We start from the raw sequence: 22011 nt of genomic DNA on the forward strand, positions 1-22011 counted from the left end.
GGAGCTCAGCGCCTTGGCAGGAAGTGGGGGGGCACGGGGCGGCATTTTGGGTAGCAGGGGTGAGGGGGTGCAGCACTCGGGCCCCCTCCCGCTCTGGCACATCCGCTGCGTGGGGCAGGAAGTTGGGGGGGGCTCCCCCATCTCGGAGCGCGCCCGTGGCATCGGGACCCGCTCTGGCTGCACCCACTGATGGTGAGCACACCAAAACCGGGCAGGGTGGGAGACTGGTGAGCTGGGAGCCGAGGGGCTGGGGGACAGGTTGGGGAAGGCAGGATCAGGGAGCCAGGGTGAGGTTGGGGAGGAGTGGGAGGGTAAGGGAAGTCTGGAATATTTGGGGGGATAAGGGGAGCACAGCAGGGTTGGAGGGGAAGGAGGGGGGGTCCAGGGGAGCGTGGTGGGCTTGGGTGCGTCAGGTTTTGGGGTAGGGCTGGGAGCAGTGCAGCCACAATGAAGATTGCGAGTGCCCTGGGGGGGCCCTGAGGCTTTGGCGGGGGATGTGGGCAGGGGCAAGGGATTCTAGGGGGGCTGTGCAGCCATGTGGGGTGGCAGGACCCGGTTGCTCTCCCGGAGCACCTGCAGGTGCTGCCGCACCCGCCACCCACGGCTTCCGTCCCCGCGGGTCGCCCGCCCCTCCCCGTACCTTGCCCCCCGTCCCCGCTGCCCTTCGCCCCGGCCCTTCCCTGCATTCCAGCTCCGGGAAGCCACGTGCGGTGCGGTCTGACCGCGCTGCCCTCCCCCGCAGGCTGCCCCGCGCTGGCCCCCGCTGCTGCTGGCGCTGGCGGGGCCGGCGGCGGCCGGGGACCCCGCGGTGGCCCGCAATGACCGGGCGGTGGCCGCGCTGCTGGGGCTCCTGCTGTGCCTGGCGCTGGGGCTGGCGCTGGCCTGGCACCACCTGTGCCGCCTCTCGGCCGGCCGCTACCACCCCCGGCCCCTGGGCCGCCGGGCGCTGGAGCTGCTGCGGGGACAGTGGCACCGGCTGCGCTCGCCGGGGGACCCCGCCGCGGCCCTCGGGGACGGCGACACGGAGGTGGCCGTGCGGGACGAGGAGGAAGAGCTGATGCCCTGGAGCCTGGAGCGGCGGCCGCAGCAGGATGAGGGGGAGGAGGATGAGCAGGAGGAGGATGAGGAGGAAGAGGAGCAGGCCGAGGCAGCGCCAGAGGGCGGGGAGAGCCCCCTGAGTGAGGGGGAGGTGGCGGGGGGCAGCGCCGAGGCCCTGCTCAGTGACCTGCACGCCTTCTCGGGGACAGCGGCCTGGGGGGACGCGCGGCCACACGTCACCGCCTTGTGACATCACCGTCCTGATGTCACCACCCTTTGATTCACCTCCCTGTAGTGTCACCTCCCTGTACTGTCAATGCCCTGTACTGTGTCACCTCCCTGTACTGTCACCTCCCTGCACTTTCATTACCGTGTACTGTCGCCTCCCTGTACTGTCACCTCCCTGCAGTGTCACCTCCCTGCCAGCCAAGGGACCCCTTCTCTGTCCCCTGCCCGCCCCCAGCCGAGGCTCCTGATTGGCTGCAGGAGCCCTGCCCGGCTTGGCGCTGACCAATAAACGAGCAGCCCTGGGGGCAGAGCCGCCCAGGGGGCGTGGCTTACAGAGAAGTGGGCGTGGTCAGTGAAGGTGTGGTCGGTGGGCGGGGCCTGAAGTGGGCGGGGCATCGCAGAGGGGGTGGAGCCTGGACCCCCACCCCGGTGGGGCAACTCCCCCGCCCTCCCAGTGTGCCCCCCAGCTCCAGCACAGGGACCACCACAGCCTCAGCAAGTCCTTTAATTGGCACGCATCCAGCAGCAGGGCCGCGCCCCAGAGGGGCCGCACCCCAAAAGGCCACTCCCACGGGGGGGGCACATCCCTGGGGGGGGCCACACCCCGGGGTTCTCCCTGCACCCCCGAGCCCAGCGGGCAGGGGGCTGTGCCGGAGGGGGATGAGCCCCCCAGAGCACAAGCAGCACCGTGGGGTTCCCCCCACCCCATGGGGAGCACCAGGCCCCCCCCCCCCCCCCAAAACCCCCCACCCTCCCTACCCCTACCTGGGCACCCGCCCCCGGCCCCCCTTCTGCTTCTTGGCCCCCCCGAGGGTTTGATGGGCAGTGGGGCCGTGCCCTCGGGTGGGGGGGCCTGGGGGGGCCCCAGCTCCATGGGGTCGCCTGGGGCCACCGGCTTGAATGCCTCGAAGGGGGAGAACTTCACAGGGCTGGGGGTGACACATGAGGGGGTGAGTGGGGCACGCACAGAGGGCAAGAAAGGGGGGGCAGCCAGTGCCCACAGAGCTCCTTCCCCCCACTGGAGGCCCCAGCTCCCCCCATACTCCATGAACTTCCCTACTCTTTCACCACTTTGTGGCCCACTCTCATTCCCTCACCCCAAAGCACCCCAGACCCTCACCCCACTGCCCCCCAGTCTCTGTACTCCCAGGACAGAGCAGGTTGAGCCCTCCCACCCTCTATGCACCACCCCTGCACTGCACCCCCAGCACTATCCCCACCTCGGTGCCCACCCTGAAACCCCCATCCCAAAACACCTCCATCCCACAGCCCCCACCCTAAAGCACCCCCTGGCCCCCTGTGCCCCAGTACCTGACGGGGGTGCGGGGGCTGCTGTTGAGGCGGCGGGGGGAGCGCACCTTGGGCTGGAAGGAGAACCCTTCCTTGATGCTCTCCAGCACCGAGGGGGCCACGTAGGTGAAGCCCTGTGGGTTTGGGGGTGTCACCAGGGGGTCCTGGGCGTGCCAGGGATCCCCCCTCAGGCTGTGCCCCCCTACCAGGAAGGCCTGGTTGGCGCTCTCACTGATGGCGGCGTCGTCAGGGCTGTCCACGGGGGTCTGGCGGGTGAAGCGGGTGTCGAACTGGCTCACGTCCTCCTCCGACTGCTGCGGGGAACACGGCGGCTGCTCCCACAGAGCCCCCCAAAACGTTCCCGGCCTCCCCCCTCGGCCCCCCCTACCAGGCAGGGTTTGAAGGGGGGGTCCAGCCTGCGCGCCAGCAGGTCCTCCCAGTTGATGTGGCGGAAGAAAGGCTGTTTCTGTGGGGTTTGGGGGTGTCAGGCAGGATTTGGGGGGTGTCCATGGCACCGCCTGCCCACCCAGCCCCAGTACCTGCACATCAGCCGCGTCACCGGGGCCGCCCCCAACCCGCTGGCTGGGGTTCCGCTTGAGGAACTGGGAGAGAGACAGGGATAGAGATGGGAATGGGAGCTACGTAAATAAAGGTGGGGGGAGGTGGGTGAGGGAAATCTGGGGGGGGGCACCTTTTTGAGGAGGTCACGAGCGTCGGGTGTCAGGTAGGGCGGCAGCACCAGCTTCCCCTTGAGGATCTTGTCGATGGTCTTCTTGCGGTTCTCGGCGGTGAACGGCGGCTGTGGGGACACGGCGGGGCCGTGAGGAGCCAGGCGGGCCAGGGAGGCTCGGGGTCACCCCGGGATGCCCCCCCAGTTCCCAGGGAGGAAGGAGCAGCAGCGGGACTTGCCGATCCGGTGAGCATGTCGTACATCAGGGCGCCCAGGCTCCACCAGTCCACCGCCCGGTTGTGCCCACTCCGCACCAGGATCTCGGGGGCCCTGGGGGGTGCAGGAGGGGGCCCTGAGCGGATGGGGAGCCGGGACAGACCCCCCAAATTCCCCCCAGTGCTGCATCCACCTCACATGTACTCGATGGTGCCGCAGAAGGTGTGGGTGACGGCTCCGTCGTGGATGGACTCCTTGCACAGCCCGAAGTCCGTCAGCTTGATGTGACCTGAGGGACACAGGGGGATCAGCGCTGCCCCCAAAGAACCTCCAGGCTCCCCAGTTTGCCCCCCAAACCCACCTTGGCTGTTGAGCATGATATTCTCCGGCTTAAGATCCCGGTAGATGATCCCGTGGGAATGCAGGTGACCCAGCGCCAGCGTGATCTCACTCAGGTAGAAACTGCAGCAGGATCGGGGTGGCTGTGAGCGATGTATGGGCGCCCACCCCATCCACACCCCCACTACCACATCCCTACCAGGCAGTGTCCTCCAGGAAGATCCCTTCCCGCTCCAGCTGCATGAAGAGCTCTCCACCTGCATAGAGAGCCCAAGAGGGACCCTCCTGAGCCATCCCTGGACACTCCTTAATCACCCCTGGGAACATGTGAGCCATCCTGAGACACTCTGTAGCCATCTTGGGACACCCTTAAACCATCCCTGAACACTGTAGCCACACCAGGTTACACTTTAACTGTCCCTGGACATCCTGAGCCACCCCTGGAACCTCTTGAGCCACCCCTGGGACAACTCGTAGCCATCCCTGGAGCAGTCCCCGGGACCCCCGAGCCAGCCCGCACCGCTGAGGCACTCCAGGATGAGGTAGAGCTTGCCGCCCGTCTGGAAGGCGTAGATGAGGTCGACGATGAAGGGGTGCTTGACGGCCTCCAGGATGTTCCTCTCTGCCCGGGTGTGCGCCGTGTCCTTGGCGTTGCAGGCGATCTTGGCCTGGGGGGGAGGCAGTGAGCGGAGTGGGGGGGTCCCCGGGGGGCTGGGGAGGCCGGGGCGGCCCTACCTTCTTCAGGACCTTCATGGCGAAGATCTTTCCCGTGTTGGTGCCCTGCACTTTGCGCACCTGGAACACCTTGAAGGACGGGCAGGAAAGGCTGGGGACGCCGTCGGGGAGCAATGGAACCCCCCAGAGTCCCCCAGCCCCGCCGCATCCCCACCTTGCCGTAGCCACCCTTGCCCAGGACGCGGAGCAGCTCGAAGCAGTGCGGGCCGATGTGCTCGGGGCCATTGTTGACGCTGCTCTCGGAAATCTCGATCTCTTCATAGTGTCCCACCGGCCTGGCGGGAGAGGGGGTGAGCGGGGACAGCCCCCTGCCTGTCCCCTGCCTGTCCCCTTCCCGCGTACGCCCCCGCAGGCTGTCCCCCACTTACTCCAGGCCGTTTCCCCGGGGCTCCAGCTCCATCTCCTGCGGGTGGGAACGCGCGGTCAGAGGTGGGCAGGGGTGGAGCAGCGGGCATGGCAAGGAGAGGACACAGGGCAGGAAGGGGAGACACAGCAGAGAGAGGACCCACGGCAAGCAGGGGACACATGGCAAGGAGGGCAGCCACGGCGGGCAGGACACGGGCACGGCACGGGCGGGACACGGGCAGGACACGGCAGCGCGGGGCGAGGCAGCGCCGAGCCGGCCCAGCCGGATGTTTTGGGGCCGAGGCCGGGCCCTGCCCAGCGGGAGACGCCCGCTGCCCACCCGGGATCCGCGGCTGATCCCGGTGCCCCGGCGCCCCGTCCCCGCGGACAGCCCGGCTACACCCCTGTCCCGCCACCGGCGGGACCCCTGTCACTGCCCCTGTCGCTGTCCCCCAAGCCCCTGCCCGCCGTTCCCGGCACCCAGCGGACCCCACGCACGCCCGACACCCGCGATCCCGCCGTCCCCACCGCGCCCCGGTGCCGCTCACCGCCTCCACCGCCCGTCCCGCTCCCGGTGCCCCCCGTCCCCGCGGCGCCCCCCGCCCCAGCCCCGCTGCCGGCCGCAGCCCCGGTGCCTCCCCCGCGCCCCGCTGCCGGCTCACGGCGCCCAGCTCGGGCTCGTCCCCGTCGCTGCCCTCCTCGGTCTCCAGGTCGATGTCGAACACCCCCGCCATGACGGCGCCGCGCCGGGACCCCCGGGGACCCGCCCCGATGGCCACGCCCCCACCGGGGCCACGCCCCCGCCACGCCCCCGACCCCGCCTATCGGGGCCCGGGGAACCCGCCGCGCTGGCCACGCCCCCGCGGGCCACGCCCCCCGCGTCACCGGGTGTCCCCTGCGCGGGGACACGGGGCCGGGGTCCCGGGGGGCGCAGGGAGCACGACAGAGGCAGCGCGGCCGCTCACAGCCTTTACTGGGGCCCGCCCCGCCCCGCCACGGCGTCAGCGCCGCCGCCGCCACGTCAGAGCAGGGGGCAGGGAGCGAGGGGGACATCCCGGTGACCCCAGGCGGAGATCCCGCCCGGGGTTCCCGCGGGGCTGGGGGGCACGAGTGGGGCTGCGGGGCACTGGGGTGGTTGTGGGGCTGCGTGTTATTGCAGGGGCTCTGATGTTACTGCAGGGGCTGTGTGTTATTGAAGGGTCTCCGGTGTTATTGTAGGGTCTCTGGTGTTATTGTAGGGTCGCTGGTATTATTGTAGGGTCTCTGGTGTTATTGTAGGGTCGGAACACTGCGGGGACTGGGGTTTATTGGGGGGTTTCAGGCACTAAAGTGGCTGTGTGTTATTGCAGGCTCTCAGGCACTACAGGGGCTCTGTGTTAGTGTAGGATCTCCGTGTTGTTGTAGGGACGTGAGGGCTGTAGGATCTGGGTGTTATTGTAGGGTCACTGCTGTTATTGTAGGGTCGGGGCACTGCAGGGGGTCTGTGTTATTGGAGAGTGGCTGGTGTTATTGTAGGATCTCGGACATTACAGGGGCTGGGTGTTAGTGTAGAGTCACTGGTGTAACTGTAGGGCCTCCCCAGTGACAACCCTATATCATGTCACACAAGTCTTCCCAGAGGGTTTTCTGAGCTGCTCCAGGGAGTTCCTGGGTATCCCTCTATTTTTGTAGGGTCTCCCATTGTAGGTCAGTTATTGTAGGGTCTCCCCATGCCAGTTTGTTATTGTGAGGTCTTTCCTTTGAGAGTGTCATTGTGGGGTCTCCCCACCTCAGTCTGTTACTGTGGGGTCTCCCCTTGCTGGTGAGTTATTGCGGGGTCTCCCCACGTTTCTTTGTTATTATGGGACGTTCCAGTAATTCTTTGCCATTACGGGGTCTCCCCATAATGGTTTGTTATTGTAGGGTCTCCCCATGCCAGCAGGTGCCAACACACCTCACGCTCCACCTGCTGCTCTCATGGGGAGGCCTGGGTGCCTCCGGGGGTCCTGGCTGCCCCACCCTGGGGATGGCACGGGATCAGCGGGTGTCAGTGTCCCCCTGTGTGTCCCCAGCTTCAGGGACAGGGGATAGAGACTGTAGGGACAGGGCAGTGGGGACAGGGAATGTGGTGCTAGGGCAGGGGGAGGGGGTGCTGGAGTAATGGAGGAGTGCCAGGGGATGGGGGTGCCTGGACTGAAAGAGGGGGAGGCAGGTGAGGGGTGTCAGTCTGATGGAAGGATGAAGTGCCAGGATGGAAGGGGATGGCAGGGAATGTGGTGCCAGGACATGGGTGATGCCGGGGATTGGGGTGTCAGAGTAGTGGGGGGGGGGGGGGTGCCAGGAGATGGGGTTTCAGGATGCAAGGGAATGGGGCATCAGGAGAGTCGGGGGGTGCCAGGGGATGGAGTGCCAGGTTAATAGGAGGATCCCAGTGGATGGGATGTCAGGATGCCAGGGGATAGGCTGCCAGGGGAGCAAGGGGATGCCAGGGGATGGGCTGCCAGGGGAGTGAGGGGATGCCAAGGGATGGGCCGCCAGGACAAAGGGGAATGCCAGGCAATGGGGTGGCAGGGCAGGTGGCTGGGATCCAGGGCGATACGGGGGTGCCAGGACATGGTGTCCCAGTCCACGGGATGGGGGGACAGCGGGACAGGGTGCCGGGGGGATGCCGGGGAGGGGCGGCGGGGCGGCGGGAGCGGGTGCCCGGTGCGCCGGGACACCCATTCCCCCGCTCTCCCCGCTGCCTGCCCGGTGCTATTTGAAGTGGGACAAGAAATGCTCCACGGGATATCGCGGGGAGTCGATGCCCAGCCCCTGGCAGAGCCCCAGCAGGCGCTCGCAGGCCTCGGCCAGCGTGGCCCCGGCGCACGCCACGCTCAGCAGCGGCTCCTCGTACTCCCCGGCCCCCTCGGGCTCCTCGAAGAGCCGGTTGAGGCGGACGAGCCCGCGGCCGTGCAGCTCCCGCAGAGCCTCCATGCCCCCGCCGCCCGCCAGGGTCTCGCCGTGCTCCGACCCCAGGCACATCACCCCGGCCAGGTGCGTGCGGGCCGCGGGGCGGGCGGGCAGCACGGGCGGCACGCCCAGCGCCACCAGCACGGCGGCCAGCAGCAGGTCGGGGCCGTAGACCTCGCGGATCCAGTCGCGCAGGTAGAAGCCCCCCATGCGGGGGTTGATCTCCAGCAGGCGCGGCCCCGCCGGCCCCAGCTTGAGCTCCACGTTGAAGACGCCGTCGCGCAGCCCGCACGCCCGGCAGCATTCCAGCGCCGCCCGCACCAGCTGCGCCTGCCGGTCGGCGGGCAGGCAGGAGGGCAGGCAGGCCGCCGTCTCCAGGAAGGCGGGGACACGCGTGGGGCCGTTGTCCGACACCCACGCGCCCAGCAGCCGCCCCTCGAAGACCACCAGGTCCACGTCGTGCTCGGTGCCCGGCACGTACTCCATGAGCAGCATGGCGTTGCCCCAGCCCAGCCCGATGCCCGGGTGGTCCGCGTCGTCGCGCAGGTCCCTCCAGAGCCGGGCGGCGTGAGCGTGGCACTGCCCGGCGTCCTCCACCAGCCGCACGCCCACGCCGCCCGCGCCGAACTCCAGCTTGGCCACGGCGGGGAAGGGCACGGCGCCCGCCGCCCGCTCCACGTCGCCGTGGCTCCGCAGGCGGCGGCAGGGCACGGAGAAGGCGGCGGGCGGCGGGCGGCCGCGGCGGCAGCGCTGCAGGTGCCGGTGCGTGCGGCTCTTCTGCTTGGCCACCCGCACGGCGGCGGGCGCGGGGCCGCGGAGCCCCAGCCCCTGGCACACCAGGGCCGCCAGCACCACGCAGTCGTCCCAGTAGGAGAGGCAGGCGTGGGGCCGCAGCCCCCGGGAGCGCAGCAGCTCCAGCACCCGCTCCGCGTGCTCCTCGTCCCGCCGGTGCTCCCGGCTGTCGTAGGGCAGGAAGGTCTGCACCAGCTCCGCCGCGAAGTGCTCCGGGTCCGACTCCACCAGGTGGATCTGCGGCCCCAGAGAGGCGTCACCGAGGGACACCCGGATCCGCGGCTGTGCCGGCCCCCGCCACCCCGAGCCCGCTGCCGGCCCGAGCCCCTCACCCTCAGCCCGTAGTGGCGAGCCGCCTCCCACACGAAGCTCTTGCTGACGCCCCCGGCCCCGATGAGCAGGATGTCCTTGCCCTCGACCAGGTGGCACTGCGCCCGGTGCAGCATGGCCTCGGCCAGCAGCCGCGGCAGGTCCCCGCGGGGCTCGCCCACGCCGCGCCCCATGGCCTCGGCCAGCACGCAGGTCTCCAGGCACCGCTGCCCGTTGCTGGCCAGGGCCACCAGCTCCAGCGCGTCATCCACGCAGGCCAGCAGGAAGTCCACGCCTGGGGATGGGGATGGGGATGGTGACGGTGACACCGCGCTCGGCACCGCGGGTGACCGCGGGCACCGGCGGCGTCACCCGCGCCGTGCTCACCCAGGATGTCGGTGCGGGCACGGCTGCCGCCGCGCTGCCGCGGGCTCAGCTCGGCCTCGCTGGCCAGCAGGGCGGCCGCGGCGGCCTCGGTGGCCTCCCGCAGCCGTGTGGCCAGCCCCTGCCGCTGGCTGGGGGCCGCCACCCCCCATTGCTGCAGGCTGGAGTCCAGGCCCTGGGGCAGCGCCGCGCCGTGACGCACCGGGCTCTCCGCGCGTCCCACGGCGCAGGCCACCTGTGGGGACACGGGGACACCCACGCGTGTGTGGGGACACCGGCTGCCACCGGGGTATGGGGGCGTTGGCTGCCAACCCATAGCATGGGGATGCAGCTGCCACCAGGGCGCAGGGATGTGGGGTGACGCATTGAGTCAAGGCATGGATGTGGATGGCCACCAATCTTGGGGACACCCAGGGCCACCAGGGCATGGGCACATGGACAGGCACACAGGACATAGCACACAGATTACCACGGTCTGGGCACAGGACTGCCACCATAGCCCGGGGGCATAGAGGGCCACCAGGACATGGGGACAGCCATCATAGGCTGGGGACACACAGAGCCGCCGGGGTGTGGGGACACGCCGTACCTGGCAGAGCTGGGGCCGGTCCCCCCAGGACCTGCAGACGAGGGTGCAGATGCGCAGGGCCATGGGCAGCCGCGGGACTGGGCTGCCTGGGGGGCAAGGGACAGGGCAGGCACGGCCGCCACGCGGGGACGGGACGGCCCTGCCCGACCTCCCCCTCCTCTGGGGCTTTTTGGGACTCCCTGTGGCACCGTGGTGGCCCCGGCCAAGCCCAGCCCCAGGGATTGAGGGGTACAGCATGGCCGCTGTCATTCCCAACCCCACGGGACTGTCAGGAGTCAAAGGGGGTCACCCCAACACCCTGCTCATCCCCAAGGGACCGTGGGGGTCCAGGATGACATTCCCCCAACCATAGGGGACCATGGGGATCCAGGGTGACCTTCCCCACCTCTCCTCATGGGTCTCTAGGGGTCCAAGGTGGCAAACTGTCCCCCAACCCTAACCCAGGGGACTGTGGGCATCCGGGGTGACCCTCGTGCCCCCCTGCAGGACTCCATTAATTTGGGTACCCCGATGGCCCCCACCCCCCCGCCCTGGGGGACAGACACGTGGCTGCACAGCTGCGGGGACCCGTGGGACCCCGGGGGACTCTTCCCCCCCCTCCCAGGGTGGTGGGTGCCCGAGGGCGGGGGCCTTACGTGGGGGGGGCACGGGCAGGCGGGCGGTGGGCACCATGGCCTCCAGCAGGACGCTGTCCTCCTCCGTCAGCCCCCGGAGCCGGGCACCCACCGCCTGCGCCACCGCCGCCCCCTCCTCCTTCCTGTGGGTGCTGCGGGCGCCTGTCCCCCGCCACCGCCACCCCGCCGGCCGCACCACCACCTGCGTGCACCTCCGTGTCACCCCGTGCCACCTGGTGCCACCCCTACAGCCGGCCCGCCACCTGAGTGCAGCCCCGTGTCACCCCGTGCCACCCCACCGCCTGCATCCCCCCTCCCCAATGCCACCCGGCCGCCCCCCTAACAGCCACCCCGCCACCTACATTCACCCCCGTGCCTCTCCATGTCCCCCACCCGGTGCCACCAACGCCTCCCGTGCCCACCTGGCCGTAGGGCTCCATGGCGGTGCCCCCCAGGAAGGCGCCCACCTCCTCCTGCACCAGGCTCTGCTGGCCCTGGGGGTCCTCCAGCCGCACCAGCCTCACCCCGGGGGCCGCGGGCTCGGCGGGCAGGTCCCCCCTGGCCCCCAGGACAAAGGCCAGGGTGGGGGGCACGGGCAGCTTGGCGCGAGCCGCCAGCACCCAGCGGGTGACCAGCGTGTCCTCGAGCCGGTGGGCGAGCGGGACCGAGCCCCCCGTGGGGCAGTCGAGGTCACGGGCCAGCTCGCCCACCCAGCCGCCCTCGGGGTCCCCCGGCGCGAAGGTGCCCGTCACGTAGTTGGCACGGCGCGGGGGCACGAAGGTCTCCAGGGCGCTGTGCCCCCCCACCTTGAAGGAGACGCCCCGGGAGAGCAGCAGGGACCAGGCGCCTGGGGACGTCTCCGATGGCACCCGGCTGGCCCAGGTGGGGGACAGACACAGCACCACAGCACCTGCGGGAGGGCAGGGAGGTGGGCGGTGGGCACCCCGCACCCCAAACTGCCCCCCACGGGGGTGGTGCTGCGGGGAGGGGGGCAGGCACTTGCTGCCGAACTGGTGTGTACTGGGATTAACGGGACGCGGGGGGCTGCTGCCACCCTCCTCCCCTGCCTCAGTTTCCCTCACAGTTCTGGTCAGGCAGCACAGGCGGGTGTGGGGATCCCTGCTGTTGGCTCAGGGGTGTCTCATGTAGGGTGAGGACAAGAGGACCACACCCACCTGGGCAGCGGGTGCCACCCTCCAGCAGGACAGGCAGGAAGGGGGTGGGGGAGCCCAGGATGCAAACGGTCATGTCCAGCGGGCCATATCCTGCCAGGAAGGGAAGGGTTAACAGCCCCGGGATCGGGACCCTGGCACCCCAGTGTGGCTGGGAACCCCAAAACTCCTCGTGTCCCTAGCCTGGCACCATATCCCCATTGCCACCCTTATCCCTGCCACCCCATTATCCCAGCCTGGCACTGCGCCCACATCACTGTCCCTGCCACCCCCGTGTCCCAACCTGGCACTGCGCCCACATCGCTGTCCCTGCCAGCCCCGTGTCCCAGCCTGGCACCGAGCCCACATCACTGTCCCTGCCACCCCCGTGTCCCAGCCTGGCACCATTCCCCCATCCCCACCCCAGTCCCTGCCACCCCCGTGTCCCAGCCTGGCACCGTGCCCCCCGTGTCCCCAACCCGTGCGGGGCTCCGCGGAGCAGTCCAGCGTGGGGGGCAGCCCCTCCTGGCACAGGGCGCTCTGGAGCCGCTCGTAGGCGTGGGTGGCACAGTCGGGGTCCCCACTGTCCCCGGGCACTTCGCCATCGGGGGCTTCGTCCTCCAGCCAGCCTGGGCACAGCGCCTCGGGCCCTGCCCACTCCTGCTCCTCCGGGCTGGGCACCCGCTCCGTGCTCGGCTGGGACGTCGAGAGCTGCGGGAGCAGGGACAGGGCTGGCACGGGGCTGGCACGGGGGTAAGGGGGTGGTATGGGGCTGGCGTGGGGTTAAGGGGCTGGCACGGGTCTGGCACGGAGCTGGCACGGGGACAGACCCCGTGTGGGCACGGGGCGTACACGGGGGGGCTGACACAGGACACAGCGGGCGCCGCTGCCCACCCGTGGGGTGGGGGCGTCGGGGTGCTGGGGGGCTGCAGGCGCCGGGCACGGCGCCACCACCTCGGGGACAACGGGGCAGTGCCAGCCGCCGGGGCCGCCAGCTCCCGGACAAAGCGTCCCCTTGTCCCCGCGGGGTCACGCGGCGGGTGGGCACAGCACGCTGCGCTGCCCGCTGCCCCACGCCAGTGCCCGGCACCGCCGGGATCCCGGGATGGGGCATCCACCTCCGCCCGGACCCCCCCACCCGGGGGCCACTCACCATCCTGGTGACAGAGGGGCTGCAAGAGAAGGACAGGCAGAGTCAGCGCGGCTCCCTGGGGACTTGCCACCCCTCCCTGGCCGCCCCCGGCCGGTGCTGGGAGCCCCAAGCCCAGCTCCCGTGGAGAGACCTGTCCTGCAGCACCCACCAGAGCCTGGCACCCTTCCTGGGGCACACCTCGGTGCCAGCTCCGCTGTCTTCATGTTGTCCCCTCAGCGCTAGTCTCAGTGTCCCCGCACTGACCCCTCGGTGCCAGTCCCTGTGGCCCCAGCTCGTCCCCTCTTTGACAGGTCTGGTGGCCCCAGATTGACCCCTTGGTGCCAGTCACGGTGGCCTCAGGTTGTTCCCTCGGTGCCAGCCCCGGTGGCCCCGGCACCTCCGGCTTAGTGTAATCCCGTGCCAGCTCAGCACAGCCGGGGGCACCTCCCCATCCCGGGGGTGCCAAGGTGCCCTGGGGGTGCAGACCCAGGGACCGGTTGTCCCCACCCCCCTGGTGCCTTCGCTCCCAGCAGGTGCCCGGCAGAGCTGGGCACAGAGGGAAACTGAGGCACGGAGCTGAGCGGTGCCCGCTGGCAGCCAGGATATCCCCAAGCCTGGCACCCGGTGACAGCGTTAGGGGACACACGGCTCGGTGGCGTGGCACAAGGGCCCCCCAAAACCCAGTCACGGGGGTCCCTCAAGGTCCGCGCCCCCCCAGCCGCGGGACCGCGCTGTCCCCCTCCATCCCCAGCTGGGAGGTGCTGCTGCTGTCCCCAAGCTGGGACAGCTGTGTCGCCCGGTACCTTGGGGTGGGAGCCGTGGCCTGAGAGCTCGCAGGGGACGAGGGCTCGGGGACGCCTGGCACAGGGGACGCCGGCCGGTCTGGCCTTTAAACCCCCCCGCGCCACCCCGGGGTGCCAACCCCCGGCCCCGTGCCCCGGATTAGGCGACACAGAGCCTCATTGTCCCCTCTGCCACCTCGCGCCAGGCGCTGGCACCCCTGTCCGTGTCCCTGTCCCCGTCAGTAGCGAGCTGCCTCAGCGGGAGCCGGGGGGAGGATCAGCCTGGCCGGGCTCTCCTGTCCCCCTGTCCCGCGTCCCCTGGCTGGGCACGCCCCTCGTCCTCCCCCCCGCCCTGTCCCCCTGTCCCCAGCGTGGCGGAGCTGCCAGCACGCACGTCCCCCGGCTTAGTTCCAGCTGCCCGCGGCGTCACTGTCACTGTCACCGTCACGGCCACCGGCAGGCACGGGGCCACCAGCGCGGCTGCCGTGCTGCAGAGTCCTGCACGCGCTGTCACCCGCTGCCTGCCACCCGCGCCACCCCCTGCACCCTGCCACCCTCATTGTCACCTGAACTGTCACGTGCGCCCTGTCACACACAACCCACCACGCACCGTCACCTGCACCACCACCAGGGTCTTGTCACCCGCACCTGTCACACACCTCGTCACCCACACGGCGACACCGCACCATCGCCGGCACCTTGTCACCTGCATCTGTCACCCGCCACTTGTCACTCATATCACCTACCTGTCACCCGCACTGCCACCCAGACCCCATAACCCGCACCATGTCACCGCACCGTCACCTGCACCCTGTCACCCTCACCGTGTCGTGAACATCATCACCCACCTGTCACCTGCGCTGTCACCGGCACCGTGTCGCAGGTGTGCACACGCACCCCGACCCCCATCCCGCTGCTCCCGCCCCCCGGCACCGGCACCCCCAAGCCCACCCAGATCACCCCCGCTGCCTTCAGCACCCACCGGTGCCGGTGCCGGTGTCTGTCGGTGCCGGTCTGTCCTGGTGTTGTCGCACCCGGCAGTGGAGCGGCTCTGCTCGCTCCGGTCCCGGCGGTGTCGGGGTCTGGTGGGGTTTCCCGGTGTCGGTCCCGGTGCTGTCGCAGCCCCAGCAGCGGCTCTGCCCGCTCCGGTCCCGGCGGTGGCGGCGGTGCCGTGTCCTGCTCGGGCGGGGCGGGGCGGGGCGGGACCGGGGGCACCGGGGGGACCGGGACACCGAAGGGGGTGGCAGAACAAAGGGGGCAGCGGAGGTGAGGGTGGCGGAACCGGGGTGCCACCGCTGGGAGACGGGGACAAGGGACTCGGGTAGGGAGTGGGACAAGGGACGGGGATAGGGACGGGGGTAGGGGACAAGCGTCCGGAGGCAGGGACGGGGCCAGCCCGGGGTCACCCGGGGCCGGGTGTAAAACTGACACCGCGAAGCAGAAATGTCAGGGCAGGTCCCGGGAGCTATTCGCGACCTCCCCGCACGACATGGAATGGGACGCGGGGAATGGCATGGCGTGGCACGGCGTGGCACCCTGGGAATGGCACCCAGGGAATGGCACGGCGTGGCAAGGCATGGCACAGCCAGTGTGGACAAGGGACAGCCATGACCCCATCCCTGCCACTGCCACCGTCCACGAGCGGTGGCACAAATGTGTCACCCTCCCCCGTGTCCCCGGTGGGGACACGCCCTTCGGGGTGTCCCCGGGGACCTCAGCGTGGCGACAATCTCCCGGCAACCGCCCGGTGCTGCTCCCGACGGTGTCCCCAGAGTCCCCGGGTGGGGATATCCCTGGGCTCTACCAAGCATCCTGTCCCCTCGTGTCCTCCCGGGTCCCCAGGCTGTCCCTGCGCGCCCAGGACCGGGATACAGATCCTCGGTTCCCTCTGTGTCCCCTCCTGTCCCTCGCAGTCCCGGGAACCTCTGTCTATCCTGAGGCTGTTCCCCTCCCACTCCCTCCCTATCCCTGTGCCCCCAGGCCAGGATACGAGTCCATGTCCCCCGTGTCCCCTTGCCCGAGCTCTATCCCTTGCCCGGCGTGTCCGCCTGCCCGGGTTGTAGAGAACAACGCAGGATGTCGCCTTTCCCAGGATGTCCCCTTTCCCAGGACGTCCTCCGCTCCAGGGAAGTCCTTCAGCCCGGCACGTTCTCCTTTCCAGCGAAGGCTCTCTGCCCGCGGTGTCCCCCTTGCCCGGGAATATCCCGTTGCCGCGGTGTCCCCTTTCCCAGGACATGTCCCTCTGCCAGGGGTGTCCCTCTGCCCGGGGTGTCACGTTTTCCCTGCTCGGAATGTCCCCCTGCGGAGCGTGTCCCCGTGCCCCTGCGCCCCCGCCGCGGCTCGCTGCTGCCGGTGTCCCGCGGCTCGCTGCTGCCGGTGTCCCGCGGCTCGCTGCTGCCGGTGTCCCCGCGGCTCGCTGTTGCCGGTGTCCCGCGGCTCGCTGCTGCCCGTGTCCCCGCCGCGCCGTCCCCGTTTCCCCCGGGGCACCGGGGCCGGCCGGGCTGCAGCGACTCCTCCGGGCCGGCAGGGGGCGGGCGCGCGGCGGGGCCGCTGCGGGCGGGCGCGCGAGGCGGGGCGGCGCGCGGGCGGCCATGGCGGACACCGAGAAGCTCAACCTCGACTCCATCATCAGCCGCCTCCTGGAGGGTGAGCGGGCCCCCGCCGCCCCCCCGAGCGCCGGGACGCCCTCCCTCCGCTCCCGGAACCTCTCGCGGCCGGCTCGGGCCGCGTCCCAACGCCGCGGGGGGAGTCCCCGGCCCGGGCCTGGCGGGGGCGGGTTAGGCCGCGGTGGTTCGGGGGGGGGTCAGGGCTGGGAAAGGTTTTGGGGGGTTCCCATGGGGCCTGGGCAGCCGGAGATGAGTCCGGGGGATGTGGGGGATATGAGGCGGGATACCGAATGGGTTTGTGCCCCGCGGGAGGGGGCTGGGGGAAATGGGGGGTTCCCAAAGGGTCTGTGCCCCGCGGAGGGGCACTGGGGGGCCCCGAAGGGTCTGGGGGCTGGAGCTGAGCCTGCAGGGCGTGGGGGATACGGGCAGGGAGGGCTGGGGCAGCTGGAGAAGGGGTTCCCGGGGTGCTGTAGGTGTCCCCGAGCCCTTGGAGATCCCTGATCCTGTTCTCTGTGCTGGGAGCAGTCCAAGGATCGCGGCCGGGGAAAAACGTGCAGCTGACAGAGAACGAGATCCGCGGGCTGTGCCTCAAATCCCGGGAGATCTTCCTGAGCCAGCCCATCCTGCTGGAGCTGGAGGCACCCCTCAAGATCTGCGGTGAGGCCTGCACGGCTGCTGGGCAGCACTGGGCTGGTGCGGGGGGCTGCAGGGTGCCACTCACAGCCTGTGTCCCCCCTCCAGGTGACATCCACGGGCAGTACTACGACCTCCTGAGGCTCTTTGAGTACGGGGGCTTCCCCCCTGAGAGCAATTACCTATTTTTGGGCGACTACGTGGACCGGGGCAAGCAGTCCCTGGAGACCATCTGCCTGCTGCTTGCCTATAAAATCAAGTACCCCGAGAACTTCTTCCTGCTGCGGGGCAACCACGAGTGTGCCAGCATCAACCGCATCTATGGCTTCTATGATGAGTGTGAGTGCCCGGGCTGTGCCCCCCAAAACCCCACTGCCATCCCTGGGCTCCCCCTTTCCCGGTGTCATCCCAGTGCTGTCCCACACTGACCCCACCTGTGACCTCCTTCCCTCCCCACCATGTCTTCCTGCCCTTCCTCGGTGTCCTCCTGCCCACCCCCAGGCTGTCCCCTGGGTCACCTCCAAGCCCCCTTTGTGCCCCGCAGGCAAGCGAAGATACAACATCAAGCTCTGGAAGACCTTCACCGACTGCTTCAATTGTTTGCCCATTGCTGCCATCGTGGATGAGAAGATCTTCTGCTGCCACGGAGGTGGGAATGGCCCTTCCCAGGGGCTTGGGAGGGCTGGAGGAGGGTTGGGGTCTCCTTGCTGAGCTCTGGGGTGCCCCTTTCCCGCAGGGCTGTCCCCAGACCTGCAGTCGATGGAGCAGATCCGGCGGATCATGCGGCCCACGGATGTCCCGGATCAGGGGCTGCTCTGTGACCTGCTCTGGTCCGACCCCGACAAGGACGTGCAGGGCTGGGGGGAGAACGACCGTGGGGTCTCCTTCACTTTCGGGGCCGAGGTGGTGGCCAAATTCCTGCACAAGCATGACCTGGATCTCATCTGCCGGGCGCACCAGGTACCACCGGGACCCCCAGACACTGGGGACATGGGGGTTTGGGTCTCCAGTGGGTGTCAGGTGGTTCTACCCCGAGTGTTTCCCCTTCAAGGGCAGTGTGCACCCCAGGAGTGTGTGGGTTGGAATTCTGGGGGTGTTTGTCCTGGGATTTGGGTATTTGCCTCAGCATTTGGGTGTTTGCTCTGATGTCAAACTATTTGCCCAGGGGGGATGAATAGTCACCCTGGGATGTGGCTGTTCCTCCCAGAGGCTGGATAATCGCTCTGGAGATGGATATTTGCCCTGGGGCAGTGGGTGTTTGTCCCAGTGCTGGCTGTTTGCTGCGGGGAAGGGAGCATTCACCTTGCTAGAGAGGGCTGGATTTCAGCCTGGGGGACTGGGAATACTGGGATAGTGGCCATGGGGGGTGGATTTTTGCCAACCCCGTGCCCCCCCCCAGGTGGTGGAGGATGGCTACGAGTTCTTCGCCAAGCGCCAGCTCGTCACCCTCTTCTCGGCCCCCAACTACTGCGGCGAGTTCGACAACGCCGGCGCCATGATGAGCGTGGATGAGACCCTCATGTGCTCTTTCCAGGTGAGCCCAGGGAGGGGAAACACCCCCAGTTCCTGCCGGGAGGGCTGCAGGGAGTTCTGCCCTCCAGGGCAGTGGAGAGCCGGGGTGGGAGCTCACTGATTTCTTTCCCCCTTCCCCCGCAGATTTTGAAGCCGGCCGACAAGAACAAAGGCAAATACGGGCAGTTCAGCGGGCTGAACCCCGCCGGACGGCCCGTCACCCCTCCCCGAAACTCTGCCAAAGCCAAGAAATGAGCTGGGAGCCGCCCCTGTGCTGCCCACGCCCCGCAGCCCCCCGCCCAAGCATCAGGTCGCTTTTCTTTCGACTCGTTTTTTTATTTGTAGGATCCTGCCCCCCTCCCGCCACGCTCCACCAAAGCAAATCCAGGCCCAGGGCAGGTAGAGCTGGGGCGAGGGGGGAGCCCAGAGCCCAGCCCTGGGGTGGCAGCAGAGGGGGGGGGCAGGAGGCTTTTTTGAGGAATAAACTTGTAATGGGTCACTGGGGGGTGCCTGTCCTGGTGGTTGGATGGAGGCTGGGGCTGGCAGTGACTCGGGGCTCAGCTTTCTCCATCGCTGTCCTCCGCCAGCACCTCCTGGGTGGTGGCCGGGCCAGGCCTCCCTGGTGTCATCACCGAGCCAAAAAACAGGGAGCGAAACTGTGGAGAAAAATGGAGGGTTCAGGAGGAGGCTCTGCCCACCCCCTGCCCCCAGGCACACCCATCCCTCACCCTTTTGTGCGGGGGGGTCCCTGGCACAGCTCCTTCCTCCTCCTCCTCCTCCTCCTCCTCCTCCTCCTCCTCAGGTTTGCTCTTGGCTGGCCGGGGGATGTGCAGGGAGAAGGTGGGGCTGGGGGGCCCCTCAGAGCACCCCTCGCTGGTTTCCATGGCAGCCATGTAGGACTCCAGGTCATCGGCAAAGTCATCTGATGGGGCGGGCAGGTGGGACACGCTGGTGGGGACAGAGCAGGATCGGGAATGTTCACTCTGTCCCCTGCCTGTGGCCGCTGGAGGGCTCCTCCAGGACTTACCCGTTGGTGGAAGGGGACTGGGAGCTGCTTTCTGTGTCAGAGAGGGTGGCCAGCACCAGGTGAACCTCCAGGACAGTGTCATCCAGGGTGAAGATCACCGGCCTGGGGACACAGAGGGGCTGAGGGGGTGCCAGGGACAGGGCTGGCACAGGGTGGGGATGTGGTGACCGCTCCTACCTGCCGGGCTCGTCAAAGTGGATGGTGAGGGGAAGGTTGGAGGCCTCGGCAAAGCTGAGCAGCCCCTGGGGACAAAGAGGAGGGTGAGGGAGGCCTGGGGGTGACACAGGGCTGGGGGCCTCGGGTGGGGACTCACACGGAATTCCTTGAGGCAGAAGGTGATGTGGGAGCCCGGGGCCACGGCCACTGACTGGAACTCGTCCTCAGCCAGCCACAGCTCCGTCACCATCGTCTTGCTCAGCTCTGGAGGGGGGATCGGGGTGGGTGGGGGGCTGGAGGGCACCTCGAGGTGGGGAGGGAGGCCCCTTACCCTGCAGGACTCACCTGCCTCATCCTCCACGTAGTTCCGCAGGCTGATTTTGCCACCAGGGCCAGTCCCCAGTGTCACCTCAGCCAGCGTCGGGGGAAAGTGGACCACAGCCTCTGCCAGCAGCCTAGGGACACAGGAGGGGGCTGAGCACCTCAAATCCTGCAGGGTTGGCTGGAGTCCTTCCTTCCATCCGCCCTCGTGCCACTCTGCCCGCCCCAGTGCCACCCCCGCGGTGTCCCCTCACCGTGCCGGGGCGCAGAGGCGGCTGGCGCAGCGCTGGGTGTCGAACACGGCCTGCAGCCGCTCGCACTCCTGGAAGGCCAGGTTGTGTGTCTTGGTGACACCTGGCGGGGGGACGGCGGCTCAGCAGGGCAGGATGCGGTGCCAGCACGTCCCCGCTGTGCCGCGTCACCCCCCGGGCCCGTCCCCGCCGATACTCACCGTACTTGCAGTGGAGCTGCAGGACCAGGCGGCTGGCACGGGGCTTGAGCAGGATCAGGCATTTCCCCACCGACTTCTCCAGCGAGGGCAGCGAGCGGAAGACGCCCAGGAAGGACTGTGAGGATGGGTACGGGGACTGTCACCTGCCTGGGGCCCCTGGAACAACGAGGAGCTCCGGGGGGCTCCGGGCGGGGCACCGCACCTTCATGTGGACTTTGCATCGGAAGAGCTCGGTGTCGGGCCCGGCGCTGCCCGGCTCGTACAGTTGGAAGAAGAGCGGTGCAAAGAGGAAGGAGGCGAAGGCAGAACGGGAGGAGTTGACAGCACGGAAGGACAGCTGGGGACACAGCCACGCTGTTGGCACGGAGGGAGGCGGGCACAGGTGCCCCCAGCTCCCACGCAGCCCCCCCCAGTGCTGCATACCCCACTCTCGGTGGGCTCCAGGTAGAGCTCGTCGCCGATGCGGGACAGGGAGTGCACGGCGCGGCCGAGGACTGGGAAGGAGAGGGTGTGGGGGTGAGGCAGCGCTCCCCGAGCGGGCCGCGCTCCCCGGAGCCCCAGGCCCCGCTCACCTTTGACGTTGCCGCCGGCGATGACACATTTCATGGCACCGGCACCGGGACCGGCACCGGGAGGGCACGTGGGGGCCCCGCCCCCGCCCCAGACCACGCCCCTCAGCGGAGCGTGCTGCTAGGCCACGCCCCCAGCGGGCTCTGCTCGGGCCTCGCCGCCCCCCCCCGCCGCGGTTGTTGTTCTCCCCCGGCCCCGCCGGTGCCGTCCCTCCCCAGCGGCCCCGCAGGGTGCCCCCGCGCCCGCTGCCTCGTCCCTTCCCGGGGGTTCCGGCCGCTTCCCCGCCGCGCCCCGCCCGTGCCTTCCCGGCTTCCCGCGCCCTCCCTCTCAGGCCGCCTCCCCATTGGCCGGCAGCGCCGCCCCGCCCCGCCCTCGCCGCCAGCCGATTGGTCCGCGCTGAGGGGGCGCGTGACGGCGCGGCACGATGCCCTCACGTGACCGGTGGGAGGGGCGGGGCCTCGGCCCCGCGGCGCTCGGAGCTGCCCCGCCGGCAAGCCCCGCCTCCGGCAGCGCGCTATTGGGTATCGGTCGGAGTGACGCGCGGCTCAGCCAATGGGGCTTCGACGCGCCCCTCAGCGCGGCTCCCGGCGCTCAGCCCCGCGCCGGCTCCTTCCCGGGGCCTCCCGAGCCATCCTGGGGCTCCCCCGGGATCGTTCCTACTTGTGCCTCCCTGCACCCTGCCCCTCGCTTCATTCCCGGCAGCATCCCGGGCGAGGTTGCCCTTCCGCCGCACTGCCTGCACCTCCCGGTCCCTTTGCCGCTTCTCGCGTTCCCGGGGCACGGTGCTCCCCAGGACGGGCTGCGACTCCCTGGAGCTGCTCCAGTGATTCCCGAGATCCCGGTGTTTCGGGGATCCCAATCTCTCGGGATAGTGATTTTGGGGATCCCTATCTCCACTTCCATTGGGGAAGTGGAATGCTATAAGTTAATGCTTGGTGGTCTCTCTCCATGCTGGAGGTGCTGCTGGCTGTGCATCCCATAGAATCATGGAATGGCTGGTGTTGGAAGGGACCTTAAACCTCATCCAGTCCCATCCCCTGCCATGGGCAGAGACACCATTCACTAGACCAAGCTGCTCCAAGCTCCATTCAACACTTCCAGGGATGGATTTTTGGGGGTGTCCTAGAATTCTCCACTGGGGATACACTGTAAATTCTGGGCTGGCCAGGTGTATCCATCCCAGAATGGTT

General features: G+C 69.1%; 5 protein-coding genes across 5 annotated transcripts; 2 read left to right on the plus strand and 3 right to left on the minus strand.

Moving 5' to 3' along the window:
* The first annotated feature begins 189 nt into the window (after positions 1 to 189).
* PTPRCAP (protein tyrosine phosphatase receptor type C associated protein) lies at positions 190 to 1508 on the plus strand. The gene is made up of 2 exons (XM_077784435.1): positions 190 to 216; positions 743 to 1508. The coding sequence occupies exons 1-2, from the start codon at positions 190 to 192 to the stop codon at positions 1286 to 1288; spliced, it is 573 nt and encodes a 190-aa protein (XP_077640561.1). The 3' UTR covers positions 1289 to 1508.
* A 519-nt stretch (positions 1509 to 2027) lies between these two features.
* RPS6KB2 (ribosomal protein S6 kinase B2) lies at positions 2028 to 5647 on the minus strand. Its single transcript, XM_021556118.2, is given in 16 exon segments — positions 2028 to 2077; positions 2080 to 2195; positions 2578 to 2690; positions 2763 to 2870; positions 2945 to 3022; positions 3096 to 3158; positions 3248 to 3355; positions 3466 to 3556; positions 3641 to 3731; positions 3804 to 3904; positions 3981 to 4038; positions 4302 to 4449; positions 4517 to 4585; positions 4671 to 4791; positions 4885 to 4919; positions 5524 to 5647. Coding segments are annotated over 16 exon segments (1422 nt in total). The 5' UTR covers positions 5596 to 5647.
* A 1865-nt stretch (positions 5648 to 7512) lies between these two features.
* CARNS1 (carnosine synthase 1) lies at positions 7513 to 16138 on the minus strand. The gene is made up of 13 exons (XM_077784436.1): positions 16033 to 16138; positions 14394 to 14840; positions 14194 to 14287; positions 13940 to 14033; positions 12526 to 12803; positions 12111 to 12373; positions 11656 to 11745; positions 10903 to 11390; positions 10502 to 10682; positions 9867 to 9952; positions 9281 to 9512; positions 8917 to 9188; positions 7513 to 8821 (listed from the first exon to the last, which is right to left on the minus strand). Exons 1-13 carry the CDS (start codon positions 16136 to 16138, stop codon positions 7595 to 7597), a joined length of 3858 nt encoding a protein of 1285 aa, XP_077640562.1. The 3' UTR covers positions 7513 to 7594.
* On the plus strand, positions 16111 to 18622 carry PPP1CA (protein phosphatase 1 catalytic subunit alpha). The gene is made up of 7 exons (XM_021556117.3): positions 16111 to 16191; positions 16677 to 16808; positions 16893 to 17123; positions 17329 to 17433; positions 17521 to 17744; positions 18184 to 18318; positions 18441 to 18622. The coding sequence occupies exons 1-7, from the start codon at positions 16137 to 16139 to the stop codon at positions 18549 to 18551; spliced, it is 993 nt and encodes a 330-aa protein (XP_021411792.1). The 5' UTR covers positions 16111 to 16136; the 3' UTR covers positions 18552 to 18622.
* On the minus strand, positions 18612 to 20894 carry RAD9A (RAD9 checkpoint clamp component A). The gene is made up of 11 exons (XM_021556116.3): positions 20824 to 20894; positions 20675 to 20745; positions 20454 to 20588; positions 20252 to 20366; positions 20055 to 20154; positions 19825 to 19934; positions 19637 to 19743; positions 19501 to 19565; positions 19324 to 19425; positions 19025 to 19244; positions 18612 to 18952 (listed from the first exon to the last, which is right to left on the minus strand). Exons 1-11 carry the CDS (start codon positions 20855 to 20857, stop codon positions 18854 to 18856), a joined length of 1158 nt encoding a protein of 385 aa, XP_021411791.2. The 5' UTR covers positions 20858 to 20894; the 3' UTR covers positions 18612 to 18853.
* Positions 20895 to 22011: the final 1117 nt, after the last annotated feature.

The sequence above is a fragment of the Lonchura striata genome, chromosome 6 (genome assembly GCF_046129695.1).
Source record: "Lonchura striata isolate bLonStr1 chromosome 6, bLonStr1.mat, whole genome shotgun sequence".
Classification (NCBI taxonomy): Eukaryota; Metazoa; Chordata; class Aves; order Passeriformes; family Estrildidae; genus Lonchura; species Lonchura striata.